The sequence below is a fragment of the Rhinatrema bivittatum genome, chromosome 2, assembly GCF_901001135.1.
Source record: "Rhinatrema bivittatum chromosome 2, aRhiBiv1.1, whole genome shotgun sequence".
In the NCBI taxonomy this organism is placed as follows: Eukaryota; Metazoa; Chordata; class Amphibia; order Gymnophiona; family Rhinatrematidae; genus Rhinatrema; species Rhinatrema bivittatum.
The window spans coordinates 242,583,122-242,606,977 of NC_042616.1; the positions used below are offsets into that span (position 1 = coordinate 242,583,122).

A 23,856-nucleotide genomic window follows, 5' to 3' on the forward strand; every position below is an offset into this window, starting at 1 on the left:
TGCCCTACTGGCGGCGATAAGGAGTCTTACCTTTCGCCGTCAGCGAAGTCGTCGCATAGTCCGCCCCGATGCCACCCCAACTCCTCCCCTTCCGGTGCAAACTCCACCCCGATCTAGGTATTGCCTGCGAAAAGGGACATTTCGCGTGTGATCCCTTTAGAAAATGACCCCCTTAGTCTCTTCTCTGAGCTGGTACTCACCACTCATGCTAGAATCACCATCAGAGTTCTTAAAATGTTTCCTTATGAAGAACCTGATAAGTATTATAATATGAGTAAAAGGAATCATGATTTCTAAAGAAAAGATATGGCTCGGAAGAAGTATCATGGAATGCTTGGCTGGACTCAGGGAACACCATTCGAGGAGCAATACAGAACCACAGAGCTAGACATGGGTAAGTTTTCCACCTAGCCAGTCCCTCCCCCGCTGGTTGAGCCATTGGGTTTTGGGAGCAGGCACAAGACAGCGTGGATCCAGTAGCAGTCCGCAGAGCGGGGTAACCCGAGGATCCGCACAGCAAGAGAGAAGCAGAGTTAAAGATCAGGTTTAGTACTCACTGTGGTGTTGTAGTAGATATAACGTAGCAGCAACGGAGACCTGGAGTAGGGACACTGAAGGGTTGTCCGTAGAGTTAGCGAGAGGTACTCACTAACAGGGTCATTTATCAAATAGCATTATGGCGTTTTCGCATGCGTTAAGCACCTTTAACGCATGCAAAAACCCCTTAACGCATGCGAAAACACCTTTAACGTATGCAATAGCACCATAACTTATGGTGCGATGCAAATCAGAAAAAAAGGAGAAGTTAGGGGTGGGAGTGGGCTGGGTTCACCGTTTTCCGAAGCCCTATCACACAGCTTTAATGCCGATTTTAGCTACACCTTTTTCAGTAGCATTAAGCCTTGCAATAGCTTGCGTTAAGGCTTTATCGCATGTTGCAATGTTTTTGCCCATGCTGGTTTTAGTTGTTTTGAAACTCACTCAAAGATGAGATTTGTACAATGTTCTCTCAACCTAGCTTTATGGACACTCTACCTGGGTAACATTAAGCTAGATTGAGAGAACATTGCACAAATCTCATCTTTGAGTGAATTTCCTCACTCCGAAGGTCATCAAATCTTCACAAGAGAGCACTGTTCTGTTCGTAAGTTTCACTTTGAATGTCAAAGTAGCCCCAACCCTCTACACTAATACCTAAACCTCACCTCGAGTTATTAGGTGGGCCTCCCATAGAGATATAAATACCTACCTAGTGTGAGAGCATTATGGCCAGTCTCCCTCTCCCTCTCCCTCCCCCCCCAGTGGCTGTATGTAAGCACTTATCTTAAAGTGCACAAACCCCTTTTTCTATCACATGCAATATTTAGTGCATTTTGATAAATCCAGGCCTAAGCTGGTGAAGGTGAGACTCGCAGGGAAGGCTCTCCGAGGAGCAGATAGCCCTGAGTGCAGCAAGGCCCCCGAGGAGCAGGTACCTGAGTCACTCAGCCTGGAACGCAGGAACAGCAATTCAAAGCATCTCAGAGAAAAGGAATTGAGCAAGATGGAATCCTTGCTAACTCAATGGTAGGAAGGTCCGGTAGGCATAAGTGCACGTAGGCAGTGACATCATGCGGAGGGGACGTCCCCGAGGTTCCCACCATGACATGGATAAGACGGAGGCAGGCGCGCATGTGCCCTAAGTTACACCAGATTCAAGATGACGACCGGGATCACCCACACCGTCCCGGGAACGCCAGGGAGGTCGGTGTGCAGAGGCAGTGGTGGCCATCTTAGCCAGAATCGGAGCTAAAGGGCAAAATGAGGTGAGCAGCAAAGGTCACAGCCATCTGCGACCGACGGGTGCAACACAGTATTATGGAGTATATGTAGTTGCATAGTGTTTGCATGGACCCCGTCAGCTGCTAAACTTTCAAGGTCAGTCCTTACAAGAGCTGGAGTGCCAGCAAATCAGCAGAGTTCATGAACTTCGCAATTTGTCACAAAGCAAGGGTAGTAAATCCTTGGGCCACGGTTAAGTTTATACAATCTATCTTGTTCAAGCACAAGATAGGCCTTAACAGGCAGCAGCTGTTATGCCACAAGATTAGATCTTCTGCCTGACCAGCTTCCTCTCCCTTGGGTTGAGCCCGCAGGTTCTGGTAGCCAGCAGTTCTTTCCAGATTGGGTATGAGGAAGGTAGAAGTAAGCAAGGTCAGTGACCAGGCTGAGGTCAGGGCAGGCAGAGAGCAAAGCAGAGTCAAGGTCCAAGCTGAGGTCAAGGCAGGCAGAGAGCAAAGCAAAATCAAGGTCCAGGCTGAGATCAGGGCAACAAGAAGTCAGGTCAAGGGGATGAACACAACAGGACAGACAAGAGCAGGCAAGGCTAACAAGGCAAGGCAAGAAACCACAGAAACAAAACCATGCTTCTTGCATGCAGTATGATGCCAGAGGCACTTCAGACTAGGGATGAGGGCTGTTACAAGAACCTTTCTGTTACGCTAGCAGATTTTTGTTAGCTATTATGTTTTAATGCTTGAAAAATCTTAAATATTTTTTAATTTAGCAAATTATTGTATGTACACTAAAATGTATGTGTAGAACTATAAGATTAGCCTTTAAGGTATCAACAGTCATAGAAAAAGTAGAAATAGATTTGTCAAATGTAAAGTCTTTTCAATCTGAAAGGCGTTTAGCAAGTTCAAATCCTTTTAAGCTTTCTCCCAATCAATACTAGTTTTCTTAGACTTTCTAAAATGCATTGTTCTGACGCAATAAGCTATGAGTAATTTACAAAGTAATTTACATGTATAAAACATGTGTTATGTGTGCAAATTGCTTGCTATAAAATTGTGCCAGTTTATGCACAGAAAAGTATGTGCTAACCCAATTTCATGATATTTTTATGTTTACAAAATATAGGCATTGTGGGGGGGTGGGGGCAGAGTTAGGCTCCACTTGGGATTAATGCATACATTTAAAAAGGATGTACATGAACTAATCCATACAAGTTATGCCCTGCAAACGCAGGTGTGACTTTGTGCATATTAGTTTGTGTGCATTATCGCGGATAATTTTCTAAGCAAACTTATCAACTTAATTGCTTTGAAATTGGCATAACCTATCAATTTTTGTAATGCATAAGTTGCACGGGATGTAATATCATTACCCTCCCTAAATATATCATAGCTTTGAAATTCAAAGAGATCAAATTAAGCACCAGTTCCACATGCAGTGGGAAAACAAGCATGTTGGAGGTGTGTTAGGTTTTGTAGGTTTCGTGGACCCTTGGCCCAAGGTGGGAGTTGACTATCCCTGAGGGGTTGAGCTCCACAGGGCCCCACCGTCGGGAGGCGAGGTGGAAAGGAAACACGGGCAACTGGACCACGGCTGTAGCCCAGGAGAAAAGGAGGCATAGACAAGCTGTCTGCGTCACAACCATGTGATCGCAGACACCTGCACTGTGGCAATACCGCGGGGTGCCCTGAGGTGCGGGGTCTGAGAGACACAGTTCCAAGGTATTGCAGTGCAGGATAGGACAGGAGGTAGAGTAAACCAGAGGAAGGATCTCCAAGGCAGAGACGCACAGAGCAGGCCCGAGGAGCGGGGAAGCGTGGAGACAGGATCTCTGGTGTAGTAACACTGAGGCTACCCCGAGGAGCAGGGAAGCGTAGAGACTGAATGTCCAAGGTGGTAATGTTGAGGCTGCCCTGAGGAGCGGGGAAGCGAGGAGACAGGATCTCCAGTGTAGTAACTCTGAGGCTACCCCAAGGAGCGGGGAAGCATGGAGACAGGACCTCTGGTGGTGTAGCGCTGAGGCTACCCCGAGGAGCAGGGCAGCGCAAGACAGAGTCCTGGATTGGGAAGCACAGAGCAGGCCCCTGAGGAGCAGGTACACAGAGCCAGAGTCCAAAGTTGTAGAACAGAGATCCAAAGCAGGGACGGCAGGTCCGGAGAACAGGAACAAGCACCAGAGGAGCTCAGAGAACTCGTTGCCAAGTCAGTTAGCGTAGGCCAAAGGAGGTGCTTAAGTATCTCCGGCTTGTGATGTCATCAGCCGGGGACGCCCCTGGATATCCCACCATTGGGTAAACAAAAGAAGAGATGCCTTTATCTTTTCCAAAAGTTTATTAGAGTAGAGACGTGTATGTAAATTGCCCGACTCAGGCCGAGTTTCGAAGCTCAAAAGCCACTGCCTCAGGGGCTTAGGTAATCCAAAATCCTCTCTCAGCCCCAGTCTGTAAGAGACCTAGGCGTCTTCATAGATCAGCACCTAAGTTTTAAACCCCACATCAAAGCACTCCTAAAGGGAGGTTTCTATAAGCTAAACATCCTAAAAAAACTCAAACCCCTCCTCCACACACACGATTTCCGCACAGTCATACAGACCACTATGCTCACAAAACTAGATTATTGCAACTCCCTGCTGCTAGGACTCCCTGCCACCACCATCAAACCCCTTCAGATCCTACAAAATTCCATGGCGAGAATCATAACCGGTACGCGTAAAAGGGACCACATCACCCCCATACTAAAAGACCTACATTGGCTGCCCATTTCCTCCCGCTCACAATATAAAACCCTCACCATCCTTCACAACTCCCTACATAAATACAATCACACCTGGCTCGATGAAATGCCACGTTTCCGCACTTCTGACCGCTCTACAAGAACATCCCAGATAGGCACTCTCTACACCCCGTCCCTCAAATCAGCACATTCAACTTATACCAGAGGAAGAGCTTTCTCCGTCGCCGGCCCCACCCTCTGGAACTCCCTCCCCACCTTCCTACGCCAAGAGACATCCCTCCACATTTTCAAGAAAGGAGTCAAGACGTGGCTTTTCCGACAGGCCTACCCCGAATCTAACCAAACTTAATTTCTCCCCTAGATCCACCTGCCCGACCTTTTCTCCACCCGCTCCCACACCTCCCAGCCCCCCCCTGCCCTGTCACTTACCCCTATCCCCCCTTAGCCCGACCCATGCCCACCCCCTCTCCCTCCTCTTAGCCATCCCTTGATCCTTGGGCCTCCAGGCCGCTACCACCTCCCCGAGCACACCTCTCTCGCCTTTGCACCTCCAAATTCCCTTTAACTAAACTATATCCTAGTGAATACTGTCGCCTAATTAATGTAGCTGGTATGTACCTGTACATACTTCAACTGTACATAGTCTCCCTCTTCTATTTTTTATTTCATTTTTGTTTCTGTTGTCGTATACTTCATCTAGATACGCCTTTCCACCCGCTCCCCATCCCCTCTTTCCCATACCCCCTCCCCCACCGCTTTCTCCCCCCTTCCTCCCCCCGCCATCCTTGCCCCTTTTGGTTCTTTTTGTATTCTGATTTTTGGTTCTGTTATTAATGTTATATTGTTATATTGTTACTTTGTTTCATTGTATTTCCCGCCTGAGTTCTTTGTAAACCGGCATGATGTGCTTCACGAATGTCGGTAAATAAAAGTTAATAAATAAATAAATAAATAAATAAATTTAGTTTTGGAATGTCAGCAAGCAACCAATAACAGCATTTAACTTGTGATCCATCATTCAATATACAAACTCTACTCGTATTACTCGTATTAAATTGGTCCAATTAAAAGGTATCACCTATTTGTTTGTTAACCCCTTTTTCTACAGTTGCATTAGTGGTGTTTTGCTCTTGTTGAAATATTTTGCCTAATGAAAATACATTTTTGAGACAGAATGACAAACTACAAACATTTGTTTTGTGCATAGTAACATGGTGACCTAATGAAGCAGATAAAGGTCAGGAAATCACCCCATTTTCAGGCATCATTGCATGGTTGTTTTATATCAGCACATTGTTTAATTCTGTAAAAGGTCCTTTTGGAAAATTTCTGGTTGTAATCTAATATACTGCACCTCCCCCAGATCCTCCTCATGTCTCTTGTGTGGACCAGCCAGAGGAAATTTCCATAATTGTATTTTATTTTTTTTTTCTTATCTGCATTCTTCTGCACAGATTGTATCACAGAGAAAACTTTCCAAATCCTTGCTGAAGCATGGGAACACTGCAGGAAAATCTTCCATAACGGTAAATTGCTTGAGAAGGTTGCGCATGGATGTAAGCAGAGGTCTTAACTGAGCCAGAGGATAGCTGTGACCATTAGGAAATAATCTCCTTTTTGCTGAGCTTTGGCATGTTCCTGCTAAGCTTGTTGGTCCCTGTTTTCAAAATATGTTCTCCCATTCTGTGTCTACCGGGAAAACCCTTTTGAAAATAGGGTCTACGAAACCCACTTGGCAGGACTTTCAAAGTTTAGCTCAGTTTGTGGAATGGAGACATCCCCCATACATCTCACCTACCCTGGCTCACTGGCAAAACAAAGACCCTGAATCTTTGCCAGTGGCGGGGGAGAGAGGGATCCTGGTTACCCGCCTGCTGGCTACAATGGAAATCCAAAATGGTGCCATTGGCACTCTGGCCTTCATGTTCTTTGCTGTACAGATCAGAGGGTCAGTGGCATCATTTTGGACGTGGTGTTGCTCCCAGCAGGAGGGAAACCAAGCCCCTCCTGCCAGCGAAGATTCAGGGTAACTTTTTCACAAGTGATTGGGGCTCCTGGTGTGAATGCAAACCCCATTTTCAGATTAAGGAAGAAGGCTCCAAATGTCTGTTGCAAAGTGGTAGAGGAGGGGGTTTGAGTGAGGCTTGATTATTGTCGGTAGAAGGGTGGGGGCACCAACGGCCCATATTTGAGTCTAGGGAGTGCGGGACGAGGTTCCCTTTAACTGCCCCTTTCACTATGGGCTGGATAGCGAGGAGAGAGCTTACATGGAGGGCCCGGCAGCATTACTGTGTCCTTGTTCTGAATTTCAGTTTGGTACTCCGAGGGTTAAAGCCCAATGTACCACCAGCATTCAAGCTGGCAAGTAACTTATGAAGAAAATGTATTTCATTTAGGCTTTAGGTGAATGATTATATTATCTGTGCTGAAGTGCAGATCACTCTCAATAGCACAGGCTTTCCACTCATGCCTGATGTTTTCCCTTATCCCAATTTTTTTGTTTAAGGTAGCCCATGTTACCATGATGGTTTTAATAGTCGCTTCTCTTACATGTGAGGCAATTAATTTTAGAAGATGAAATGCAGGCACCAGTGGTTCTGGAAAGGAGAAATCATTGCCACGTGTAGGAGATCACATAATTGGGGGCAAAGGGACTTATCAGAGACAGGTGATTACCCTGACTTAATGCAATGAATCTGCTTGTTAGAAGGGGCTCAGTTTCCTGGAAGCTGGACTCCTGTCTCCTGCAGATTGCAGTTACATTGGATGAGTCACAAAGCGATACCTTTGAGCAATATTTTTCCCTTTTTCACAAAAAAACGTAAATATCTATTTTCTTTTAGGTGATTGCAGAAGAATTATCTGGCAATGATGACTATGTTGAACTTTCCTTCAGTGCACGGAAATTGGATGACAAGGTAAAACATTTGCTAATAGCCTTATTGAAAATCATACCAAAGCCAGCAAATATGATTTAATAAGATTTTGCCCAGCAGCTTTTTTTTTTTCTGTTTGGTGTTATTAAATAATCAGAGATTCCAGATCAATGACCACAAAGGGTCTTTTCTCCAGAAGTGAAGTAATTAAAAAAAAAACAAGGCAATGTAATTAAAACTCAGACAATTTAATTAAGCTGGGGACCTCATTTATTTAAAAATGCCATAGATAAAAAAACTTAAGTAAATGAGCTTTTGCAAGTAAGTCAATGGTGAAATATTCCCAGGTGGAGTCATAACATTAAGTTAAATATTTTCATTGTAAGGATATTTATCTGAAAAATAGTATATGAAAGAGAGAATCTGTAGCTTCCTCTCTTTTTCTCTCCTTCCTTCTGCTTTTCATTTCTCTCTTTTCTCCCCACCTCAGGGAACTTGTCTGTGAATAGTTCTTTCTACCATTAGTTGTGTTATTAGACTCATTAGACATGTAGAGTTCTATATTCAAAGACATTTAGATGGATAACTCAAACGTTATCCAGATAAATTGATAGTTGGGCTAAAATTGAGCTGGATAACTGAGGGGTGTTTTGGGAAGGAGTTACATTAGCCAAATAAGTTATCCAGCTAACTCTGATATTCAGTTACCTGGATAACATGATAGCTGTCCTAAAGTTAGCCAAAGTTATCTGGCTAACTTTAAGATAGCCGGCAATATTCAATAGTGCGACTACACTATTGAATATTCTTCCAAAGTTAGTTGGATAAGTTTATCCAGCTTAGGGCCTCATTTTCTAAAGTATCGAAGCCTGCAATACTTTAGAAGATGAGGGGTGGGGGGCCGAAACGGGGGGAGGGCCTGCGCTAGCCAGCAGCGATCGCACCGTCGCGGTGCGATCGCTGCTGGTTTCGCACCCAATAGCGCCACCATAGGAGGTGTAGCTATTGGGAGCGAAAGCTGCCGTGAAAAGGCACTTACCTTTTTGCTATCCGCGGTGTTGGTGCAGAGTTGGCCCCAGTGATGCCCCGACTCCTCCTCTTCAGGGGCCGACTCTGCCCCGACTCCACCCCCATCCTGGTATCGCGTGTGAGCGGCGTGGAAAATGAGGTCCTTACTTTGCTATCTGCATTGTGACTGAATATGGACCTCGTACTATTTTGATTTTTCAAATTTGATGTATATAAATGAATTATTTTTTTTTTATTTTTTTTTTTACCATTTTTATAGCTTTTATTCTGCATTTTCTGCAGATTTTGATGCACTAGAATTGTAACCAGTATTCTTCCTGGAACAATTGTAGCCACAATCCCTAATAAAGAAAATGAGTTACTTCCAGTAGCTGTCTAATATCATGCTAAGTATTTGCCCTAATGACATTAAGAGCGCCAACATATATATTTTCCCTGATGACAGATGTGGATGGTAAATTAATGCAACAACTGCACTATTTTGTCCCCAAGGATAACAAAAGGATTATGTATATTTAAAATACCCACATGATTTCTCTGTCAATAGGGAAGCATGCAAGGTGCATCCTTCAAAGAAACAGTGAGGTTGATATTCAAAAGCCATTTAGACAGATAACTTTATTTCATTGTTTTATATTCCACTTTTCGGTGCCTCAAAAAGCAGTACTGTGGGTATTTCCCTAGCCCCAGAGGGCTTCAATCTAAGGGCCTGATTCATCAAGGCATTTTCCCATAGACACAGAATGGGAGAAATGCCTTAGTGAATCAGGTACTAAGTTTCTACGGGAGGCAAAGGAGGGTAGAAAGTGACTTGCCCAAGGTGACAAGGCGCTGCAGTGGGATCCCCGAGTCGTAGTGTGCTGCTCTAACCACTAGGCTACTGAAAAGTTATCTGTCTATATGGCTAAACCAGAAAATGTAAAGATTTATGTGGCTAGAATTTAGCCACATAAGTTGGGGGCGAGAGACATTTTGAGGAAGCGTGGAGTTACCAGCATAAGTTAACTGGCTAACTCCAAATATCAGAGTTATTCGAAGCTATTCGAAGCATACCTATTAAACATAACCTTGAACCTGGCCACAGTCCAGCTACCCATCGTGGCCTGTACATAAATTAACTCCCCCCCCCCTTCCATTCTCTATATATAATTCTTACAATAAATAGCTATCTTATTACCCCCCTCCCCCTAAATCCCCCCATTTGTGCAGTCTCTACCTTCCTATATTTGTAAATCCCAATTCTTATACCTTTTGCTTTATATGACTAAGTTAATCGTTTCATATGTTATCAAAAGTCTTCCTATGTTCTTTAAATGCGTTCAGTTGTTCTCTCATGCGTTTCATGTAACGGTTGTGCCTTTCCCCTGGCCTTCCGCTTGTTCCTGGTAAACCAGTACAATGTGCAAACGGCTATCGGTATATAAAAAATGTTAAATAAATAAATCGGAGTTAGTCAGTTAACTTATGCAGCTAACTCTGGTCATGCCACTGTCCTGTTCTAATATCCGACTAATTTTAAGATAGTCAGGTATATTCAGCAGCACGACCACGCAGCTCAATATACCCTGCTAGTTAGCCGGATATATTTATCCGGCTAACTAGCCCAGCCACTCAGCGGCTGAATATTGCCCCCAGTGAATGTTTACGCAAGGGGGGTGTACTTTACAGTACACAGAGGCTGAAATTAAATGGTATTACTTTTTGATTTTCTGTGATAAATGGGAAAATACTTGCCTCCACCATGTGAATTTAGAAATCAAATAGTATAGTTGTTGTACAGTTCCATGCAATATGTGAAACTTTATGCTTCTGGCTGAAGTTTCTTAAACTCTGATTAACAAAAAAAAAAAAAAAAGCAACTCTTAGAAACTGTAGCTGTTAGTGCCCAGAAATAGGTTTCATTGCCCATAAAATGTATGGCAAGCAGAGCAAAACAAGCTCAATGAAGTTTTATTATGAGCCCTTATTTTATGCTAAGCAGATAATCTGTTTACACAGGTAAGATGATTTGCATAAAACCAGACCTCCTCTGCCTTGTTAAAAGTGCATGTTGGATTGCATAGTTTATGTACTTTTATCTGGCTTAAATTTAGGTGTGGAGCAGTGTTAGGGCTGGGAAAGTAAAACAGCACACATACTTTCTATTTTCAAATGCACATGCATTATTATGCTCCTGCGCTGCCATTTGCACAAACCACAGTTGCAAAGTAATGGACTTTTTAGCATGCATGCTTCTGTGGCTGCTTATTTTCAAAGGGAAAGGACATATGTGAAAAATGGTTGCAATATATGTGGACTAAGAAGTGTCAGGGTACACTGAAAACAATGCAAGCTACTCCAAATTCCTTATGAGCCCCTTGGGACAGGGGCAATATATATATATTGCCCCTGTCCCAACGTCTCTTGGTTGACAAGGGCTCATAAGGGGGGTCATGGGCCATTGCTGCACCCATGCTCCTATGTTCTTCTTGCACACCAGGGAAAGGGACAATCTTCCAAGGCCCTTAAAGGTTATTTTTTTGAGATCTAGTAGCAAGAATAAAACACATACCACCACTGTCAGTGTTCAAAAATTAAAATCTTTTACTGGTAACTTGATGGCAGGAAAAAAAAATCACAGTTTGTACACTGTGGTGTAGTACACATTCAATACAGAAAATAAATGCCATTAAACATCACAGTCTGTCAACAGTCATGCTGCTCGCTCCTGGCAGTGGGTACTCCTTGTCAGGGAAACCATTCCTGGGCAGTTCCCCTTATACTGGCTGTAATGTTCTAGTTGCAGATCTCTTAAATCAAATAAAGATAGATAAGTCTCTGACTTGATGCTTGCTCAGACAGCAACTTTCTAGGACTTTTCCTTGCAAGGCATTCTTCCCTCTGAATCCCCCTCCCCCCCCCCAAAGATAAACAAAACCTCTCCAAAACCACTTTTGAAGATATCATTTGCGGACAGGAGTCTGAGCTTAACTCCCTTCTTAGAGATCTCTTCCTTGGATCTTCAGAATATCTCAGTGACTCCAAACTCTTGGACCCAAGACGAAGACACCCCTGGTTCTGAAGGCCTGGGCATCCTGACCCTGGTCCCCCAGCCAACAAGACGGTGCGCTGAACAGATAGTCCTCTCACATTGGAGAGACCACCCCATCAGTACTTCTCTTCAGAGAGATAGTCCACGAAGAATCCTGAACTACATGTACACAAAAGCATTGTTAGAACAATGATTCCTCCCAGTATGCAGTGTCAAACACCTTCTACCACTCCTGCTCTTCTTTGATCTCACACTCATTTTCTCATAATATTCAAGGCTTAATATTAAAGACTGATTTTGTGACACCCACTCCCCCCCCCCCCCCCCCACACACACACACACATTCTTACGTATAGATAGATTTGTGAATTTAATAAATATTTGATACTTTGGCCAGTGATATCAGTTATAGCAAGAAAAAGAGAGAGCCCAAAATATCAAATATTTATTGCATTCTCAGATCTTAACACAGAATAAAGTAATCGTGTAAAGTTAAAGAATCTGTGCATTTCCTGACCTAGTTTTTATGTTGCACTGATTCCCATGGAACTGAAATAACCTACAGGATTTGTGTGCCAAGAAGAGCTGTTCATTGCTGAAGTGTAAGGTCCTAAGAGTTCTATAGCATTAGTAGTTAGCACACAGGCAATTACCATAACAAGCAGTTACACCTATTGAGTGCGGTCATCAATTTACAACACTCAAGGATACCAAATACTGTTTCTTTTCCGAGAGAGAATGTTGATATGCTGTAAAAGAAAGAAAACCAATCTTAAAACTCTGCTTAACATGAAAACAGTTTGTTTTTTAATTTTTTTTCGTTGTTTTATATAAACTATTTCAAAACAATATCATACAGTTCAGTACATATAAAACCTGAATACAGAATGGCTGAGGAGATGTCTACTTTGAGGATGAACATCACAAAGTCCTGACTGAATCTTTCAAACCCGAAATCTTCTATAACACACAGAAGACTTTTATCAACTGTGAGGAAGGGTGATTTTCAGACAGCCAATTAACATGAGCAAAATGCTTTTTACCTGTGCACATATCCCTTTTAAAATTGCCCTCTATATTTTAAATGTTGGGAAAAAGTAACAATCATGATACACCAGCCTAGTTGCAGGCAGTGAACTGGAAGTTTAGAGCTTTTCAAAAACAAAATATCCCAAATCCAATAAGTAGGGACTATTACAGTAAAACAAGCAATCCTGGTGTCTGCCAGCAGAGGAACTGAAAAATGACATTAATTTAAAAAGATGGAGTGCAGCAATTAAAACTCTATGAATACAATAGGAGCTGTGAAATCAGAACTGCTGTGAATTGTGATCACAGAGAAGCCTTGCTCTTTTTTGAGAGGGTGTTTATGGGATTTGGTTTATATTTCTTAATACTAAAAATGCTGGGGCAGGTTTGATTTCTTTGTTAGATTTGTCTTCCACGTTTCATGGTCCTAATGTCACCTCTATTTGGTGAATGGAGTTTGGGCATTTAATTCATATTCTTTTTAATCTGCTTCTAGAGAATGTGTGTAGTGCAAGTGTGCATCTCTTCAGACATTCCCTAACACAGTGGTTCTCAACCTTTTTTGTTTTGTGGCACACCTGGCACAGGGTTTGCATCCTTGTGGCACACCAATCATGTCCTCATCATCACTTTCTCTTCTCTTCCCTCTCCCCCATCCCATTGGAATCATTACCTTCCCTCTCCCCTTGACACTACAAACTTCTCTTCCTTTCTCTCTTCCTCCAGCTCCCTGGCATCACCTTCTCCCTTCCCTTTTCCTCTCACCCCCCAGCATCATAATCATTTTCTGTAGCCCTCCACCTTTCCTAGCCCTACTCTCTGGCATCATCATTATCATCTTCCCTCTCCCACCATCATCACTGCCTTTCCTCTCTCCCACTCCCTGGAATCATCATTATTATCTTTCCTCTCCCACCATCATCACTGCCTTTCCTCTCCCCCACTCCCTGGAATCATCATTATCATCCTCCCTCTCCCACCATCATCACTGCCTTTCCTCTCCCCCACTCCCTGGAATCATCATTAACTTCTCTTTCCACCTCCTCATCCCTGGCATCATCATCATCATCACCACCATCTCCTTCCCTTCCCTTCCACCCCTTTCGCCTACCTCCTAGTATCATCATCACCTTCTCTTTCTCCCTCCATTTCTTTTCTTCACCCATGGCATCATCATCACCACCCTCCTTTTCCCTCTACCCCTCTCTCCCAAACCCTGGCATCATCACCTTCTCTCCCCCTCCCTCCTTATCTTCTGTACCTGCCCCACTATCATCACCATGCCTTTCTCTTTACCCTTCTTTCTCAGACCATGGCCTCATCACTTTCCTCTCCCTCCACCCCTTGGCATAATCACCTTCTCTCTCCACCTCCTCACCCCTGGTATCATCATCATCATCATCTTCACCTTATGCACCTCCCCACCATCATCATGCCTTTTCTTCCACCCCTTCCCCTCCTTCTGGCCATCATCACCTTCCCTCTCTCCTCCACCCCCCTAGCAAGATCATTTTCTCTCCCCACCTCTTCACCCTTGTAGCTCCACCACCTTCCCTTTCCTTCTAGCCCTCTCCATTACTACCTGGCATCATCATCATTTTCTGTCTCTCTCTCTCCATCTCTTCTCCTTACCCCATCATCATCATCTTTCCTTTCCCTATCCCCCTCTCCTCCACCCCTAAGCATCATTATTACCTTCCCTTTCCGCATCCCCTGGCATCATCACCTTCCACCACCTCTTCCCCCTCCCCCTTGCATCATTACCACCTTCTCTCTCCCTCCACCCCCCCCCCCCCCCATCATCATCACCTTCGCTCTCCCTCTCACCCCTTTGGCATCATCAACCTTTCTCTTTCCACCCTCTGGCATCATCATTTTCTCTTCCCTCTTCCCTCTCCCCTCCACCCCCTTTCACCTGCCCACTACCTCACTTTCTGGCATCATCATCATTATCTTCCCTCTCCTTCACCACATGGCATCATCACCTTTCTTTTCTCTCTCTCTCTCCACACCTTTTCCCCACTGACATCATCATCATCTTAATCTTAACCATTTTCCCCACCCCCCTGTCATCACCTTCTCTTCCCTTTCCTTCCATCCCCTGGCATCACTTTCCCTTAACCTCTCTCATGGGTATCCTCACCTTCCTGCTTCCTCCCCACTCCCTTGAAGCATCATCATCTACCCTCTCCCTCCACCCCTCTACCCCAATCCCTGGCATCATCACCTTCCCCTCCTTCTCCCCCACACCCGGTGGCACATTCAGCTGTCCCTTTTCCCACTCCACCCCCAATCCTTGAACAGCAGAAGTCTGGGAGCAGGCTTACCGAGTACTGCTGCTTCCTCTTTTCCAGCTTCCCTCTGCAATCAGAACTGCGTGGGACCAGCAGGTCTCTCAAGACTACAGGTTCCATGCAATTTCTATTGCAGAGGAGAGCCAGCAGAGGCCTGCAGGATGTCCTCCCACCAGCTGCTCTCCAGTGCCCTCTGCTGGTGGGAGGACATCCTGCAGGCCAGGAGGGAAATAAAAAATGAGACTGCAGCCATAGCACACCAGTTTGGAAAGGCTGCCCTAAGAAACAAACAACTCCTCAGTTCTTGCAGAAAGAGAGCCACTGCAAGGACAGATAAACATTTCTAGTTTGAGTATGAAAGCATCTTTCAGGGTGGAAAAAGGAGGAAATGAATGGGCAAAAGTAGAACTGAAAGTTACAAAAAAGCCTACAGATCAATTTGTTTGTAAGAGTTTCAAAACTGCACATCTTTTGCCCAAGGATTTAAGTTTTCTTCAACTTATGGAAGGGAAACATTTGCACTGAAAAAAAAAATGATGCCAGCAAAAGCTTCTGCAGAAATTGTGATGGATTGGTTGTCGGATAAGAAAATGTAGCACTTTCGGGCAAAAGTTCATGGCACTCACCAAAATCTTGAGAATGTCTCTGCTAAAACATTCTAGAACCAGCCATTGTTTAAGTGCTGTTTCAAAAATCATTGGATCCATTTTTCTTTGTTTTCATTTTTTATTTTCCTGTTTTCCTTTCTTGTGTTTTGTAATCCTGGGTTTGAGTATGTAGACAGAGCAGTAGAAAAGAATAACACAGAAGGCCTTAATTTTTTCAAATTATCTGTGACATATCTTCTCAGGCTTGAGGCCTTGAAGGTGCAAAAAGAGCCAAATAAAGTCTCTAGTTTGTAAATGTTCTGTTTTCTCTCTTGGAATTTAAAATATCCAGATGTTATTTAGGATGAGTGTATTCATTTGAGTTTGTATATATGGGGTGCCAATTCTGAATAGGCCAAATTGTTGTAAGGTATGTGTACCCCTCAGAAATAGATTTAGGATTGTGTTGCTCCTTAGGTACTTTTGGGGCCATAGGCCTCTTCTTCCCAGGCAAGGGAAACAGAATAGAAGGTCTACGGCATAGCCTTCATTGTTTTGCTCTCTCTGAATGACTGGAGGAGAGGAGCTGGATTGGGGAGCAGCCTGGCTTTTCTTTGCTCTCTGCTGTCTGCTCCAGTCTCATCCCCTCCTCTCCTGTGCCCTGCACAGGAGAGGAGGGGAGGGACTGGAACAGGGAATACAGCAGTTTTTTTTCCTTTGCTCTGTCCGCTCCAGCCTCAAGTCTCTCCTCCTGTTCTCTGCTCTGTGAGGGAAGCAGCTGGATCAGGAAGCAGAGGGCTGTTCTCTGCTGAGAGAGATTCAGCCCAGCTGGGAGGCAGCAAATCTTCAGCTGGCCTGCTGCTCCCAGATTTTAGTTACCCTGGGCATAGACTTGGTGTGCCCATTGGTGAATCCAGACTTGGTGCACTTTAATAGAAACGTACTTTGTAGCTAATTCTCAAAGCACGTTTCTATTAAAACTGCCCTCACGATATGCATGTAAAGCGTGGTTGCACTGCATACATTTGCACCTGCCATATGTGCAGGTAGCTGAAAAGGGATAGAACAGCACAAGTAAAAATGCAAAGCATGTATGCTGTTTGCTCCGCTTGACCTAAACACACTACTGGGAATGCTGTTTTGTAATCCAGGTAAAAGTGTGCATGCTTCCTTCCAGCATGCACTTTTAGTCACGCTGAGTGGAAGAATTTTGCCCTACCTGGGGAAATACTTATTTACTCAGAGCTCGATTGCTCAGATAATTATCCTTCCTGTCCTTGGAAAAACTGTAACTTGCCATGGTCAGCACAGATCTTCCATGGCTGGCCCCCAAGAGGCCTACAGGCAGCTTAATACTAATGACCTTTTTCTCCAGTTGATTGTGGTGGACCTAGGGATCAACTGCAGCCAATCACAAATTTTAGTCTAATCATTCTTTTGTGCCAATGTTTACTTCAAGGATAGGAGGTCAATGTCTGTATCTCTGGTGCTTGCCAGAAAATTGTTCTTTTCTGCAAAATAAAGCAAAGAGAAAGATCGCGTCTTCCAGGAGCCTGAGTGTTACATACCTTGCTGTGGAATTGATGCTCATGCCATGATGATCACAGCTATACTCATCTTTACTGCTAATTATTATTTGATAGCTTGATTAATCATGGGGGTTTCTCCTTATTTCTTTCTGCTAGGATATATCAAAGTACTGAGATAGCTCTAGCAATCATACGATACAGTGAACCTGTTGTAAAGTCTGATGTGTATCACAAGAAGGATCTCTTAGCAGTTATCAGGATTTGACCCGGGTGCTGGAACATGTCAGTGATACTAATGAACCTTTGGTATTTGTTTCTACATTTAAAAATAAAACCCAACACCTTTTCAAAAAATTCCCTGGTGTCTAGTAGTGGCCAGCTGCCACTGTAACTGAACACGTCACTTTCTCATTACGTAGGATGATAGCAGAGGTATGCTGTTCATAAATTCAGACAGATCTCTGGGGTAAATTGCTTGCTGTTTTGTTACAGGATTTTTTCAGCAAATCTGATCCATTTCTGGAAACGTTTCGAATGAATGATGACGGCACCCAGCAGCTTGTGCACAGAACAGAGGTAAAACTGCTCAATAAATGTGTTTGCTGTTTCCTTCAAAGGCATGCAGTCATATATCACTGCCTGTGGTACTCTGGTCCTCAGGGTAACAGTAAAATAGGACACCTACATTTTCATGTGATTGTAAGTTAATTGTGCTTGCTTTCCATTGGATGACTGAGTCAAGGGCATTTAAATGTTCAAGCATACACTATCTCAAAGTGGTACCTGCTGCCATGACCATTATTACTTAGGGCCTTATGTGTTAAGTATTTTTCCCATGGACACAGAGGTCGATATTCAAAGGGATTTAGCTGGATAACTCACAAGTTTGTCTGGCTAATTGCTAACTTTTCAATATTTCTCCCACTTTTCCCGCTAATTTTCAGACAGATAACTCATAATCCATCTAAAATGTAGCAGGATAATGTATGAGCTCGCCAGGGCTGTTTCTGGGAGTAATTAAGTTATCCAGCTAACTTAGCCAGTTATAAATTGTAACAGTCTTACTGGGTGATTCATCAAGCCGCGTTAGTGCTCTAACATGCATTATATCGCATATATCGAACAACAAAAGTGATATTTTACATCTTCCCGCCAGATACCCTCCCTTATTACAATAACCTTCTTTGCATGTGATTTGCATGCATGAACAATGCAAATGCATGTTAATATTTTATTGCAGACAACCTAGAAGGTGTTTAACCGCAATGAAACAACAGCACCTATTTGAAATGTGTTAGATGTGCGGCGGGAGGCCCAGGCCTTAATGCAGGTCCTGAGGCTCCCGCCGCACATTTAAAAGCAGCAGATAAAATGGATAAGTGGCAAAACAGGGAGGTTAAGCGGGGTTCAGTGCTGACCCCATCTCAACCTGGAGCCGCCAGTTGAGGTGGCCCCGACTCCCCCCAAAATAAAAAACATGTACCTGTGCGGTGTCAGATCCCAGCCCTCCAAATCCCTCCAATAAAATAAAGGCTCCGGCTCTGGACCCCCTTTTCCATCCCCACCCCCCACCCTCAGATTGACACTGATGACCCCCTGATAATCTAGACCCCCTTCCCCCACCCCAAGTGATACTGATGACCCCCGATAGACTAGACCCCCTCCCAAGTGATACTGATGACCTCTGATAATCTACACCCCTTCCCCACCCCCCAATTGATACTGATGACCCCTTGATAGACTAGAATCCCTCCAGATAATCTAAACTACCCTCACCCACCCCCAAGTGATGTGAGCCCCCAATTATCTAGTCCACATCCCCCACCCCTCAAGTGATACTGATGACCCCCCCAATAGACTAGACCCCCTACCTCCACCCCTCAAGTGATATTGATGGCCCCCTGATTTAACAAATGGTCCCGGCCCCTACCCCACCCCCCTCCCCCACCTTAAAATGGATCCCGCATTGAGGTCAAGTGCCCCCTCACACCTGGCCCAGTCAGTGCCATTCTCCAAAATGGCACTGACCTGACCTTGCCCAGCCATATGCTGGGTAAGGTCCAGGGACTGAGGGTGGGGTCTGGGATACTACAATTTATTTATTTTTTTGCTTTTGAGGGGCTAGGGTGGGGTCGGGTGGACCCAGGACCATTTTTTTTTAATTGGCAGGGCCATCAGTATTACTTGGGGGTGGGGGAAAAATGTCTAGACTATCAGGGGGAGTCATCAGTGTCACTTGGAGGGTGGGAGAGCCAAGGATTTCGGGTGGGCCATTGCCACGTGGGTGCATTTTTCAAATTTACATTTTGGGGGGAGTCAGAACTGACCCCCACTCAACCTCCCCATTTGCCATGACTTTTATTTTTTGGTCCAGCAGCTCTTTAAGGTGATGTTGGTCCCATGAGGTTGGGGCCGCCAATGCATTAAAGGGCCACGGTGTTTGAGCGTGAGTCAAAGGAACATGCCATACAACCACGATGCTTTTTCAGGGGAGGTCAGTTCGATCATTAAGGACTATTTGGAGTTTTTTATATGCTTTAAAAAAATGTTCTTGAAAAATGTGCAAATTTTACTTTGGGTTAAGGTGAATGATTGAACTGCCTGGGCGGTTCAGTTTTGCTGGACACGCCGACTGCCTTGCTGACACCTTTAATTCTTATTAGCATTGCATTTGTTCTGCCGACCCGTTTGACTTATAAGTATATATGGTTTCCCTTTTTTTGTTGATTTTCAAAATAGGTTGTTATATATTTAGTTCTTGAATAAATTTGTGACCTTTCCTCTGTCAGTTTATATTGATGTGCCAATCCAATTGCAATTAATACGTTTATTTTTCTTCCTTTCAAGTCAGAGTGGGGTAGTTTGTGAGCTCCCTTTCAATTGATATGGGATAGTCTTTTTTTAGTCAGTCTGGTAAAGAAAGTCCAAATCTCTCATACCTCTCATGTAGTTTTCTTTCCTTTTTATTACTCATAGTACCTGAAAGGCATTCGTTTTACTCTTCTTATCTCCTTGAGATGATTATAGACCTAGGAATGGGTCCACAAAGTCTTCTTCTCTCTCCTTTCTCTGTGCATGGAATCTTTACAGTCCATCCGTGTCCTTGGCCTGAGACCCACAGCTCCTTAGATTACATACACTAAGCCACTGAGCGAGTACTGAGACGTATTAGAAAAAAAAAGTCTTAAAAGGGAAACCAAAAAATGAGATGAGGGTGGAAAAACATGTTTTCAGATATGGAACTGAAGGATTCAGACACTGTCATTCCAAAAAGGAGAAAACTCTGTCTCCACTCTGAACCCAAGTCTCATCCTTAGAAATCTCAGAGGCCTTCCTCCTGAAAAATAAACAAAACCAGCTCGGGGACCAAGATGGTGCAGGCGGCTGCATGAAAAGTTGCTCTCCCGAGGTTTTGTTACCTTACTCAAATGCCTGCCAAAAGAAAGGGTAAATTGTGGGTATATACCCTCCCGAACCTGCTTTACCCACTAACCAGATGAGGATAATGGCGAATGCAGCTCCGATGTCGGAGAAAACGGGGGAGGAAGTCCCCGCTGCAGTCATTGAAGAGGGAGCTTCACTTCTGCCTGGGGAAGCCACACTCAGCCCCCCGGATTGCAGGCCTCCACCGGCCCTGACGACTCGGGTCATTCTTCAGGATGCGGCACGGAACAGTGATGTCATCGTTCCGAAGGGAGGGGGATGCCAAGGAGGCGAATCCACGCCGGCAGCACAGCTCTACTCAAGCCCGTTGGAAGCAACAGGAATGTGGGCAATGGGAGAAATGATACCACCTTTATCCCCATTGGACCCGGTCGAGGAGGAGCGTAAGATCCAGGAGATTCAAAAGACGGAGCCCACAGGGTTGTCGCTTGTTCGAGCCGGGGGTGAGTTGTTTCAATTACCCCCTAAAGCAACAGTGGTTACCCTGGACAAACTTTGGGACCTGGTGGCTAGCTTGGGACAGCTAGTTGCAGATTGTGACTCTAAATACCTGAAGGTAGAAACAGAATTTCAATCTTTAAAGCAAGATATGGGAGGTCAAATAAAAGAACTTGGAAGCAAGCTGAGTGTAATTCAATAAACAAGAAGTGCAGGCAGTGAATATAAACTTGATTAAAGATATTGGAATGCATTCCAGACGGTTGGAATCGCTTGAAAATCATTCAAGACATTTAAACTTGAGGTTTCTTAATTTTCCCAGGACTTTGGGTGAAGGAAACCAAAGTATGATAAAAAAAAGTTCCAGATTGAATGTTAAAAATTTAAAGAATCACGGCTGTCAATAATTAATAAAGCTTACTTCTTAATGAAATCTATGAAAAAAAACAGGAGTGGGTCAGATAGGAATTATGGAAAACTTAACGCAGTTTATAGAAAGTTCTGACATAGAAGTAATGGACAGAGGTACATTGCTGGTGTCTTTTGTCACTGAAAGAGACGTCAGCAATGTTATGAAGAGTTTCTTTCAGAATCAAAATGTAGAATTCTATGGTCAATTAATTAAAATATTTCCGGACCTGTCTAGACCTACCCAGGTTAGAAGAAAATAATTTATTGATTTAAGGCCTCAAGCAATTGCTCTAGGATACTCCTTTGTATTAAGGTAACCGTGTAGATGTGATGTTAGACATAAAGATGAGAATTTTGTTTTTAACTTAGTAGAACAATTAAAGTCCTTTTTATATGCTAGAAGTGTTGCAAGTCCTTCTGGACCAGTCCCCTCAGAACAATTATGAAAAATAAAAACCAACATTGAACGTTAAGCAGTTACTTAATAGTTAAAATACCTTAATATTAGAGATGTGAATCGGAACTGAAATCCGAACCGATTCTGGTTCCGATTCACATCTCTACTTAATATACTCCCTTTAAGTCTCGGTCCTTTGATTCTTTTGTTTCACATAATACCTCGCTGTAAAAGCATGTAATATGATTTTTGTTCTGAGTTGAAGTTTTGTTTTATATCATTTACCTATTGTATGTTTTATTTTGTTTTTCCTCAAAGTATGAATTGTAATACTTTGTAAAAATCAATAAAAATGCTAAATAAATAAATAAATAAATAAATAAATAACCAAAACCAGGGAATAGCCATGGACACGCTGTCCCTGGAAGGGTCAACTAAAAATGCCACATGGGGGAACTACAAAACCACACTAACTATTCTGTTTCCTCCCCTTTATAAGTTGGAACATTCCTTCCAGTAGAGATTCTTGGAGATTCTCTATAGTATTATCACTGCCGGCCCTTCTCTTCCCCCCCAATAAATAGAAAACAAATATGGGTTCTTCACCCCACCCCCAGTACTTGATTGCACCTCCATTTGCTGGCCCAGGATCGCAGTATACTCTATGCTGTGATACCAGGGGCTTCCAGCTTTGCTCTGGGCAGCAGCCCTGGAAGTGTAACTGTCCAGCCCAGCCACTGCTCAAAGCAATGCTGAGACGCAAATGTACTATGAATCTGCGCCAGAAAATGTAGGTATGTTCAGGTATGGGAGGGGATTTTCTATTTAGAGGGAGGGAGGGAGGGAGGACAAGCAGTGATAATATCTTTAGTTTTTCTTTGGAGTGGTTTGGGGAGGGCTTAGCCAGCAGAACTTGTAAACATTTCTGTTTGGTCAAGTGTATTTAGATTGAGGTTTTGTTTTTTTAAATTTTATTTATTTATTTACTTACTTACTTACTTACTTATTTAGGCTTTTTATATATTGCCATTCCAAAAGAAGAATCCAACGGTTTACAATATCCACATTCATATTCATGGTCAAGATCACATACTATGTGTCAATATTCACCTTCTAGTTCAACACCACAGCATATACATATTCTAGTTCTTAATCATAAATATTCTAGGATATCACACTAGCTACTATATAATTTAGTTCATGTTCATGCATTTTCTTGGTCGGCCTAACAGTGAAAATAAGTTCCAGTCCTACTAACAATACACTTCACATCATTCATTACTTATTGCTCTCTCCACTAACATTATCTCTGGTACTGATGTAGCAGTTATCAGCGTATTGGTCTTTTACATTAAGTCGTATGCTTTTCTAAAGAGCCACGTTTTCAGTTCATGCTTGAAATTCTTCCTTTCTGTTATCTGACATATTGACTCTGGAAGAGAGTTCCACAACCTGGGGCCCGCTCTGGAAAACATTCAGTCTCTTATTTGCGTTGGGTGTGTGTTCCGAGTGGAAGGTACCATTAGCAGTTCTTTGTTTTGTGATTTTAGGTATCTCTGTGCTGTGTAGTGTTGAATTATCACTCCTAATAAACATGGGTTACTATTGTTGATGATATTGAAAATTAGGGATAATACTTTATAATGAATTCTGGTTTGTACAGGAAGCCAGTGCAGAGCAATCAGCGAGGGGATGATGTGTTTGAATTTCCTTGGTCCTAGTAAGAGTTTTGCAGAGGCATTTTGAAGTAACTGTAGTGGTTTTAGTAGACTTGATGGTAGGCCTAGTAAAAGGGAGTTGCAGTAGTCTAAGTTTGTAAGACAGTGCAGAAGTCCTGTACTGTTAACCAAGGTTTCAGTCGATGTAATATTCTCAGCCTGGAGTAACCTGTTTTGATTAATTTGCTTATATGCTTTTTCATAGTGAAGTTCTCATCAGTCTGAATTCCTAGGTCTCGTACTTGATCTGAGGGAATAATATTAGTGATTCCTAGATCTAGGATTGGTGGCTTGATTATTGTGTTATATTTCCTTAACCACACAATTTCCATTTTTGGGGGGTTTAGTTTCAGTTGAGAAAGTTTTTGTTGTATGGCTTTCATGTATGTTGATGCAGTTTTTTCGAATGTTTTGTTGCATGGGATATAGAATTGTATGTCGTCTGCATGTAGGAAGAAGTTGATTCCTAGATTTGCTAATAATGCGCATATAGGAAGCAGATAGATGTTGAATAGAGTGGCCGAGAGTGCTGAACCTTGGGGGATGCCTGTATCGATTGGGTAT

At 43.4% G+C, this 23,856-nt stretch overlaps 1 protein-coding gene across 3 annotated transcripts in view; it reads left to right on the top strand.

The window, feature by feature from the left end:
- The window catches only part of CPNE4 (copine 4), a 988,906-nt gene that overhangs the window by 651,973 nt on the left and 313,077 nt on the right, over positions 1-23,856 (top strand). For all 3 annotated transcript variants that reach the window (XM_029589334.1, XM_029589333.1, XM_029589332.1), the window contains exons 5-7: positions 5,964-6,035; positions 7,353-7,427; positions 17,377-17,460. In XM_029589334.1, coding sequence (XP_029445194.1) covers positions 5,964-6,035; positions 7,353-7,427; positions 17,377-17,460 — 231 coding nt within the window. The remainder of the gene's footprint in view (positions 1-5,963; positions 6,036-7,352; positions 7,428-17,376; positions 17,461-23,856) is intronic.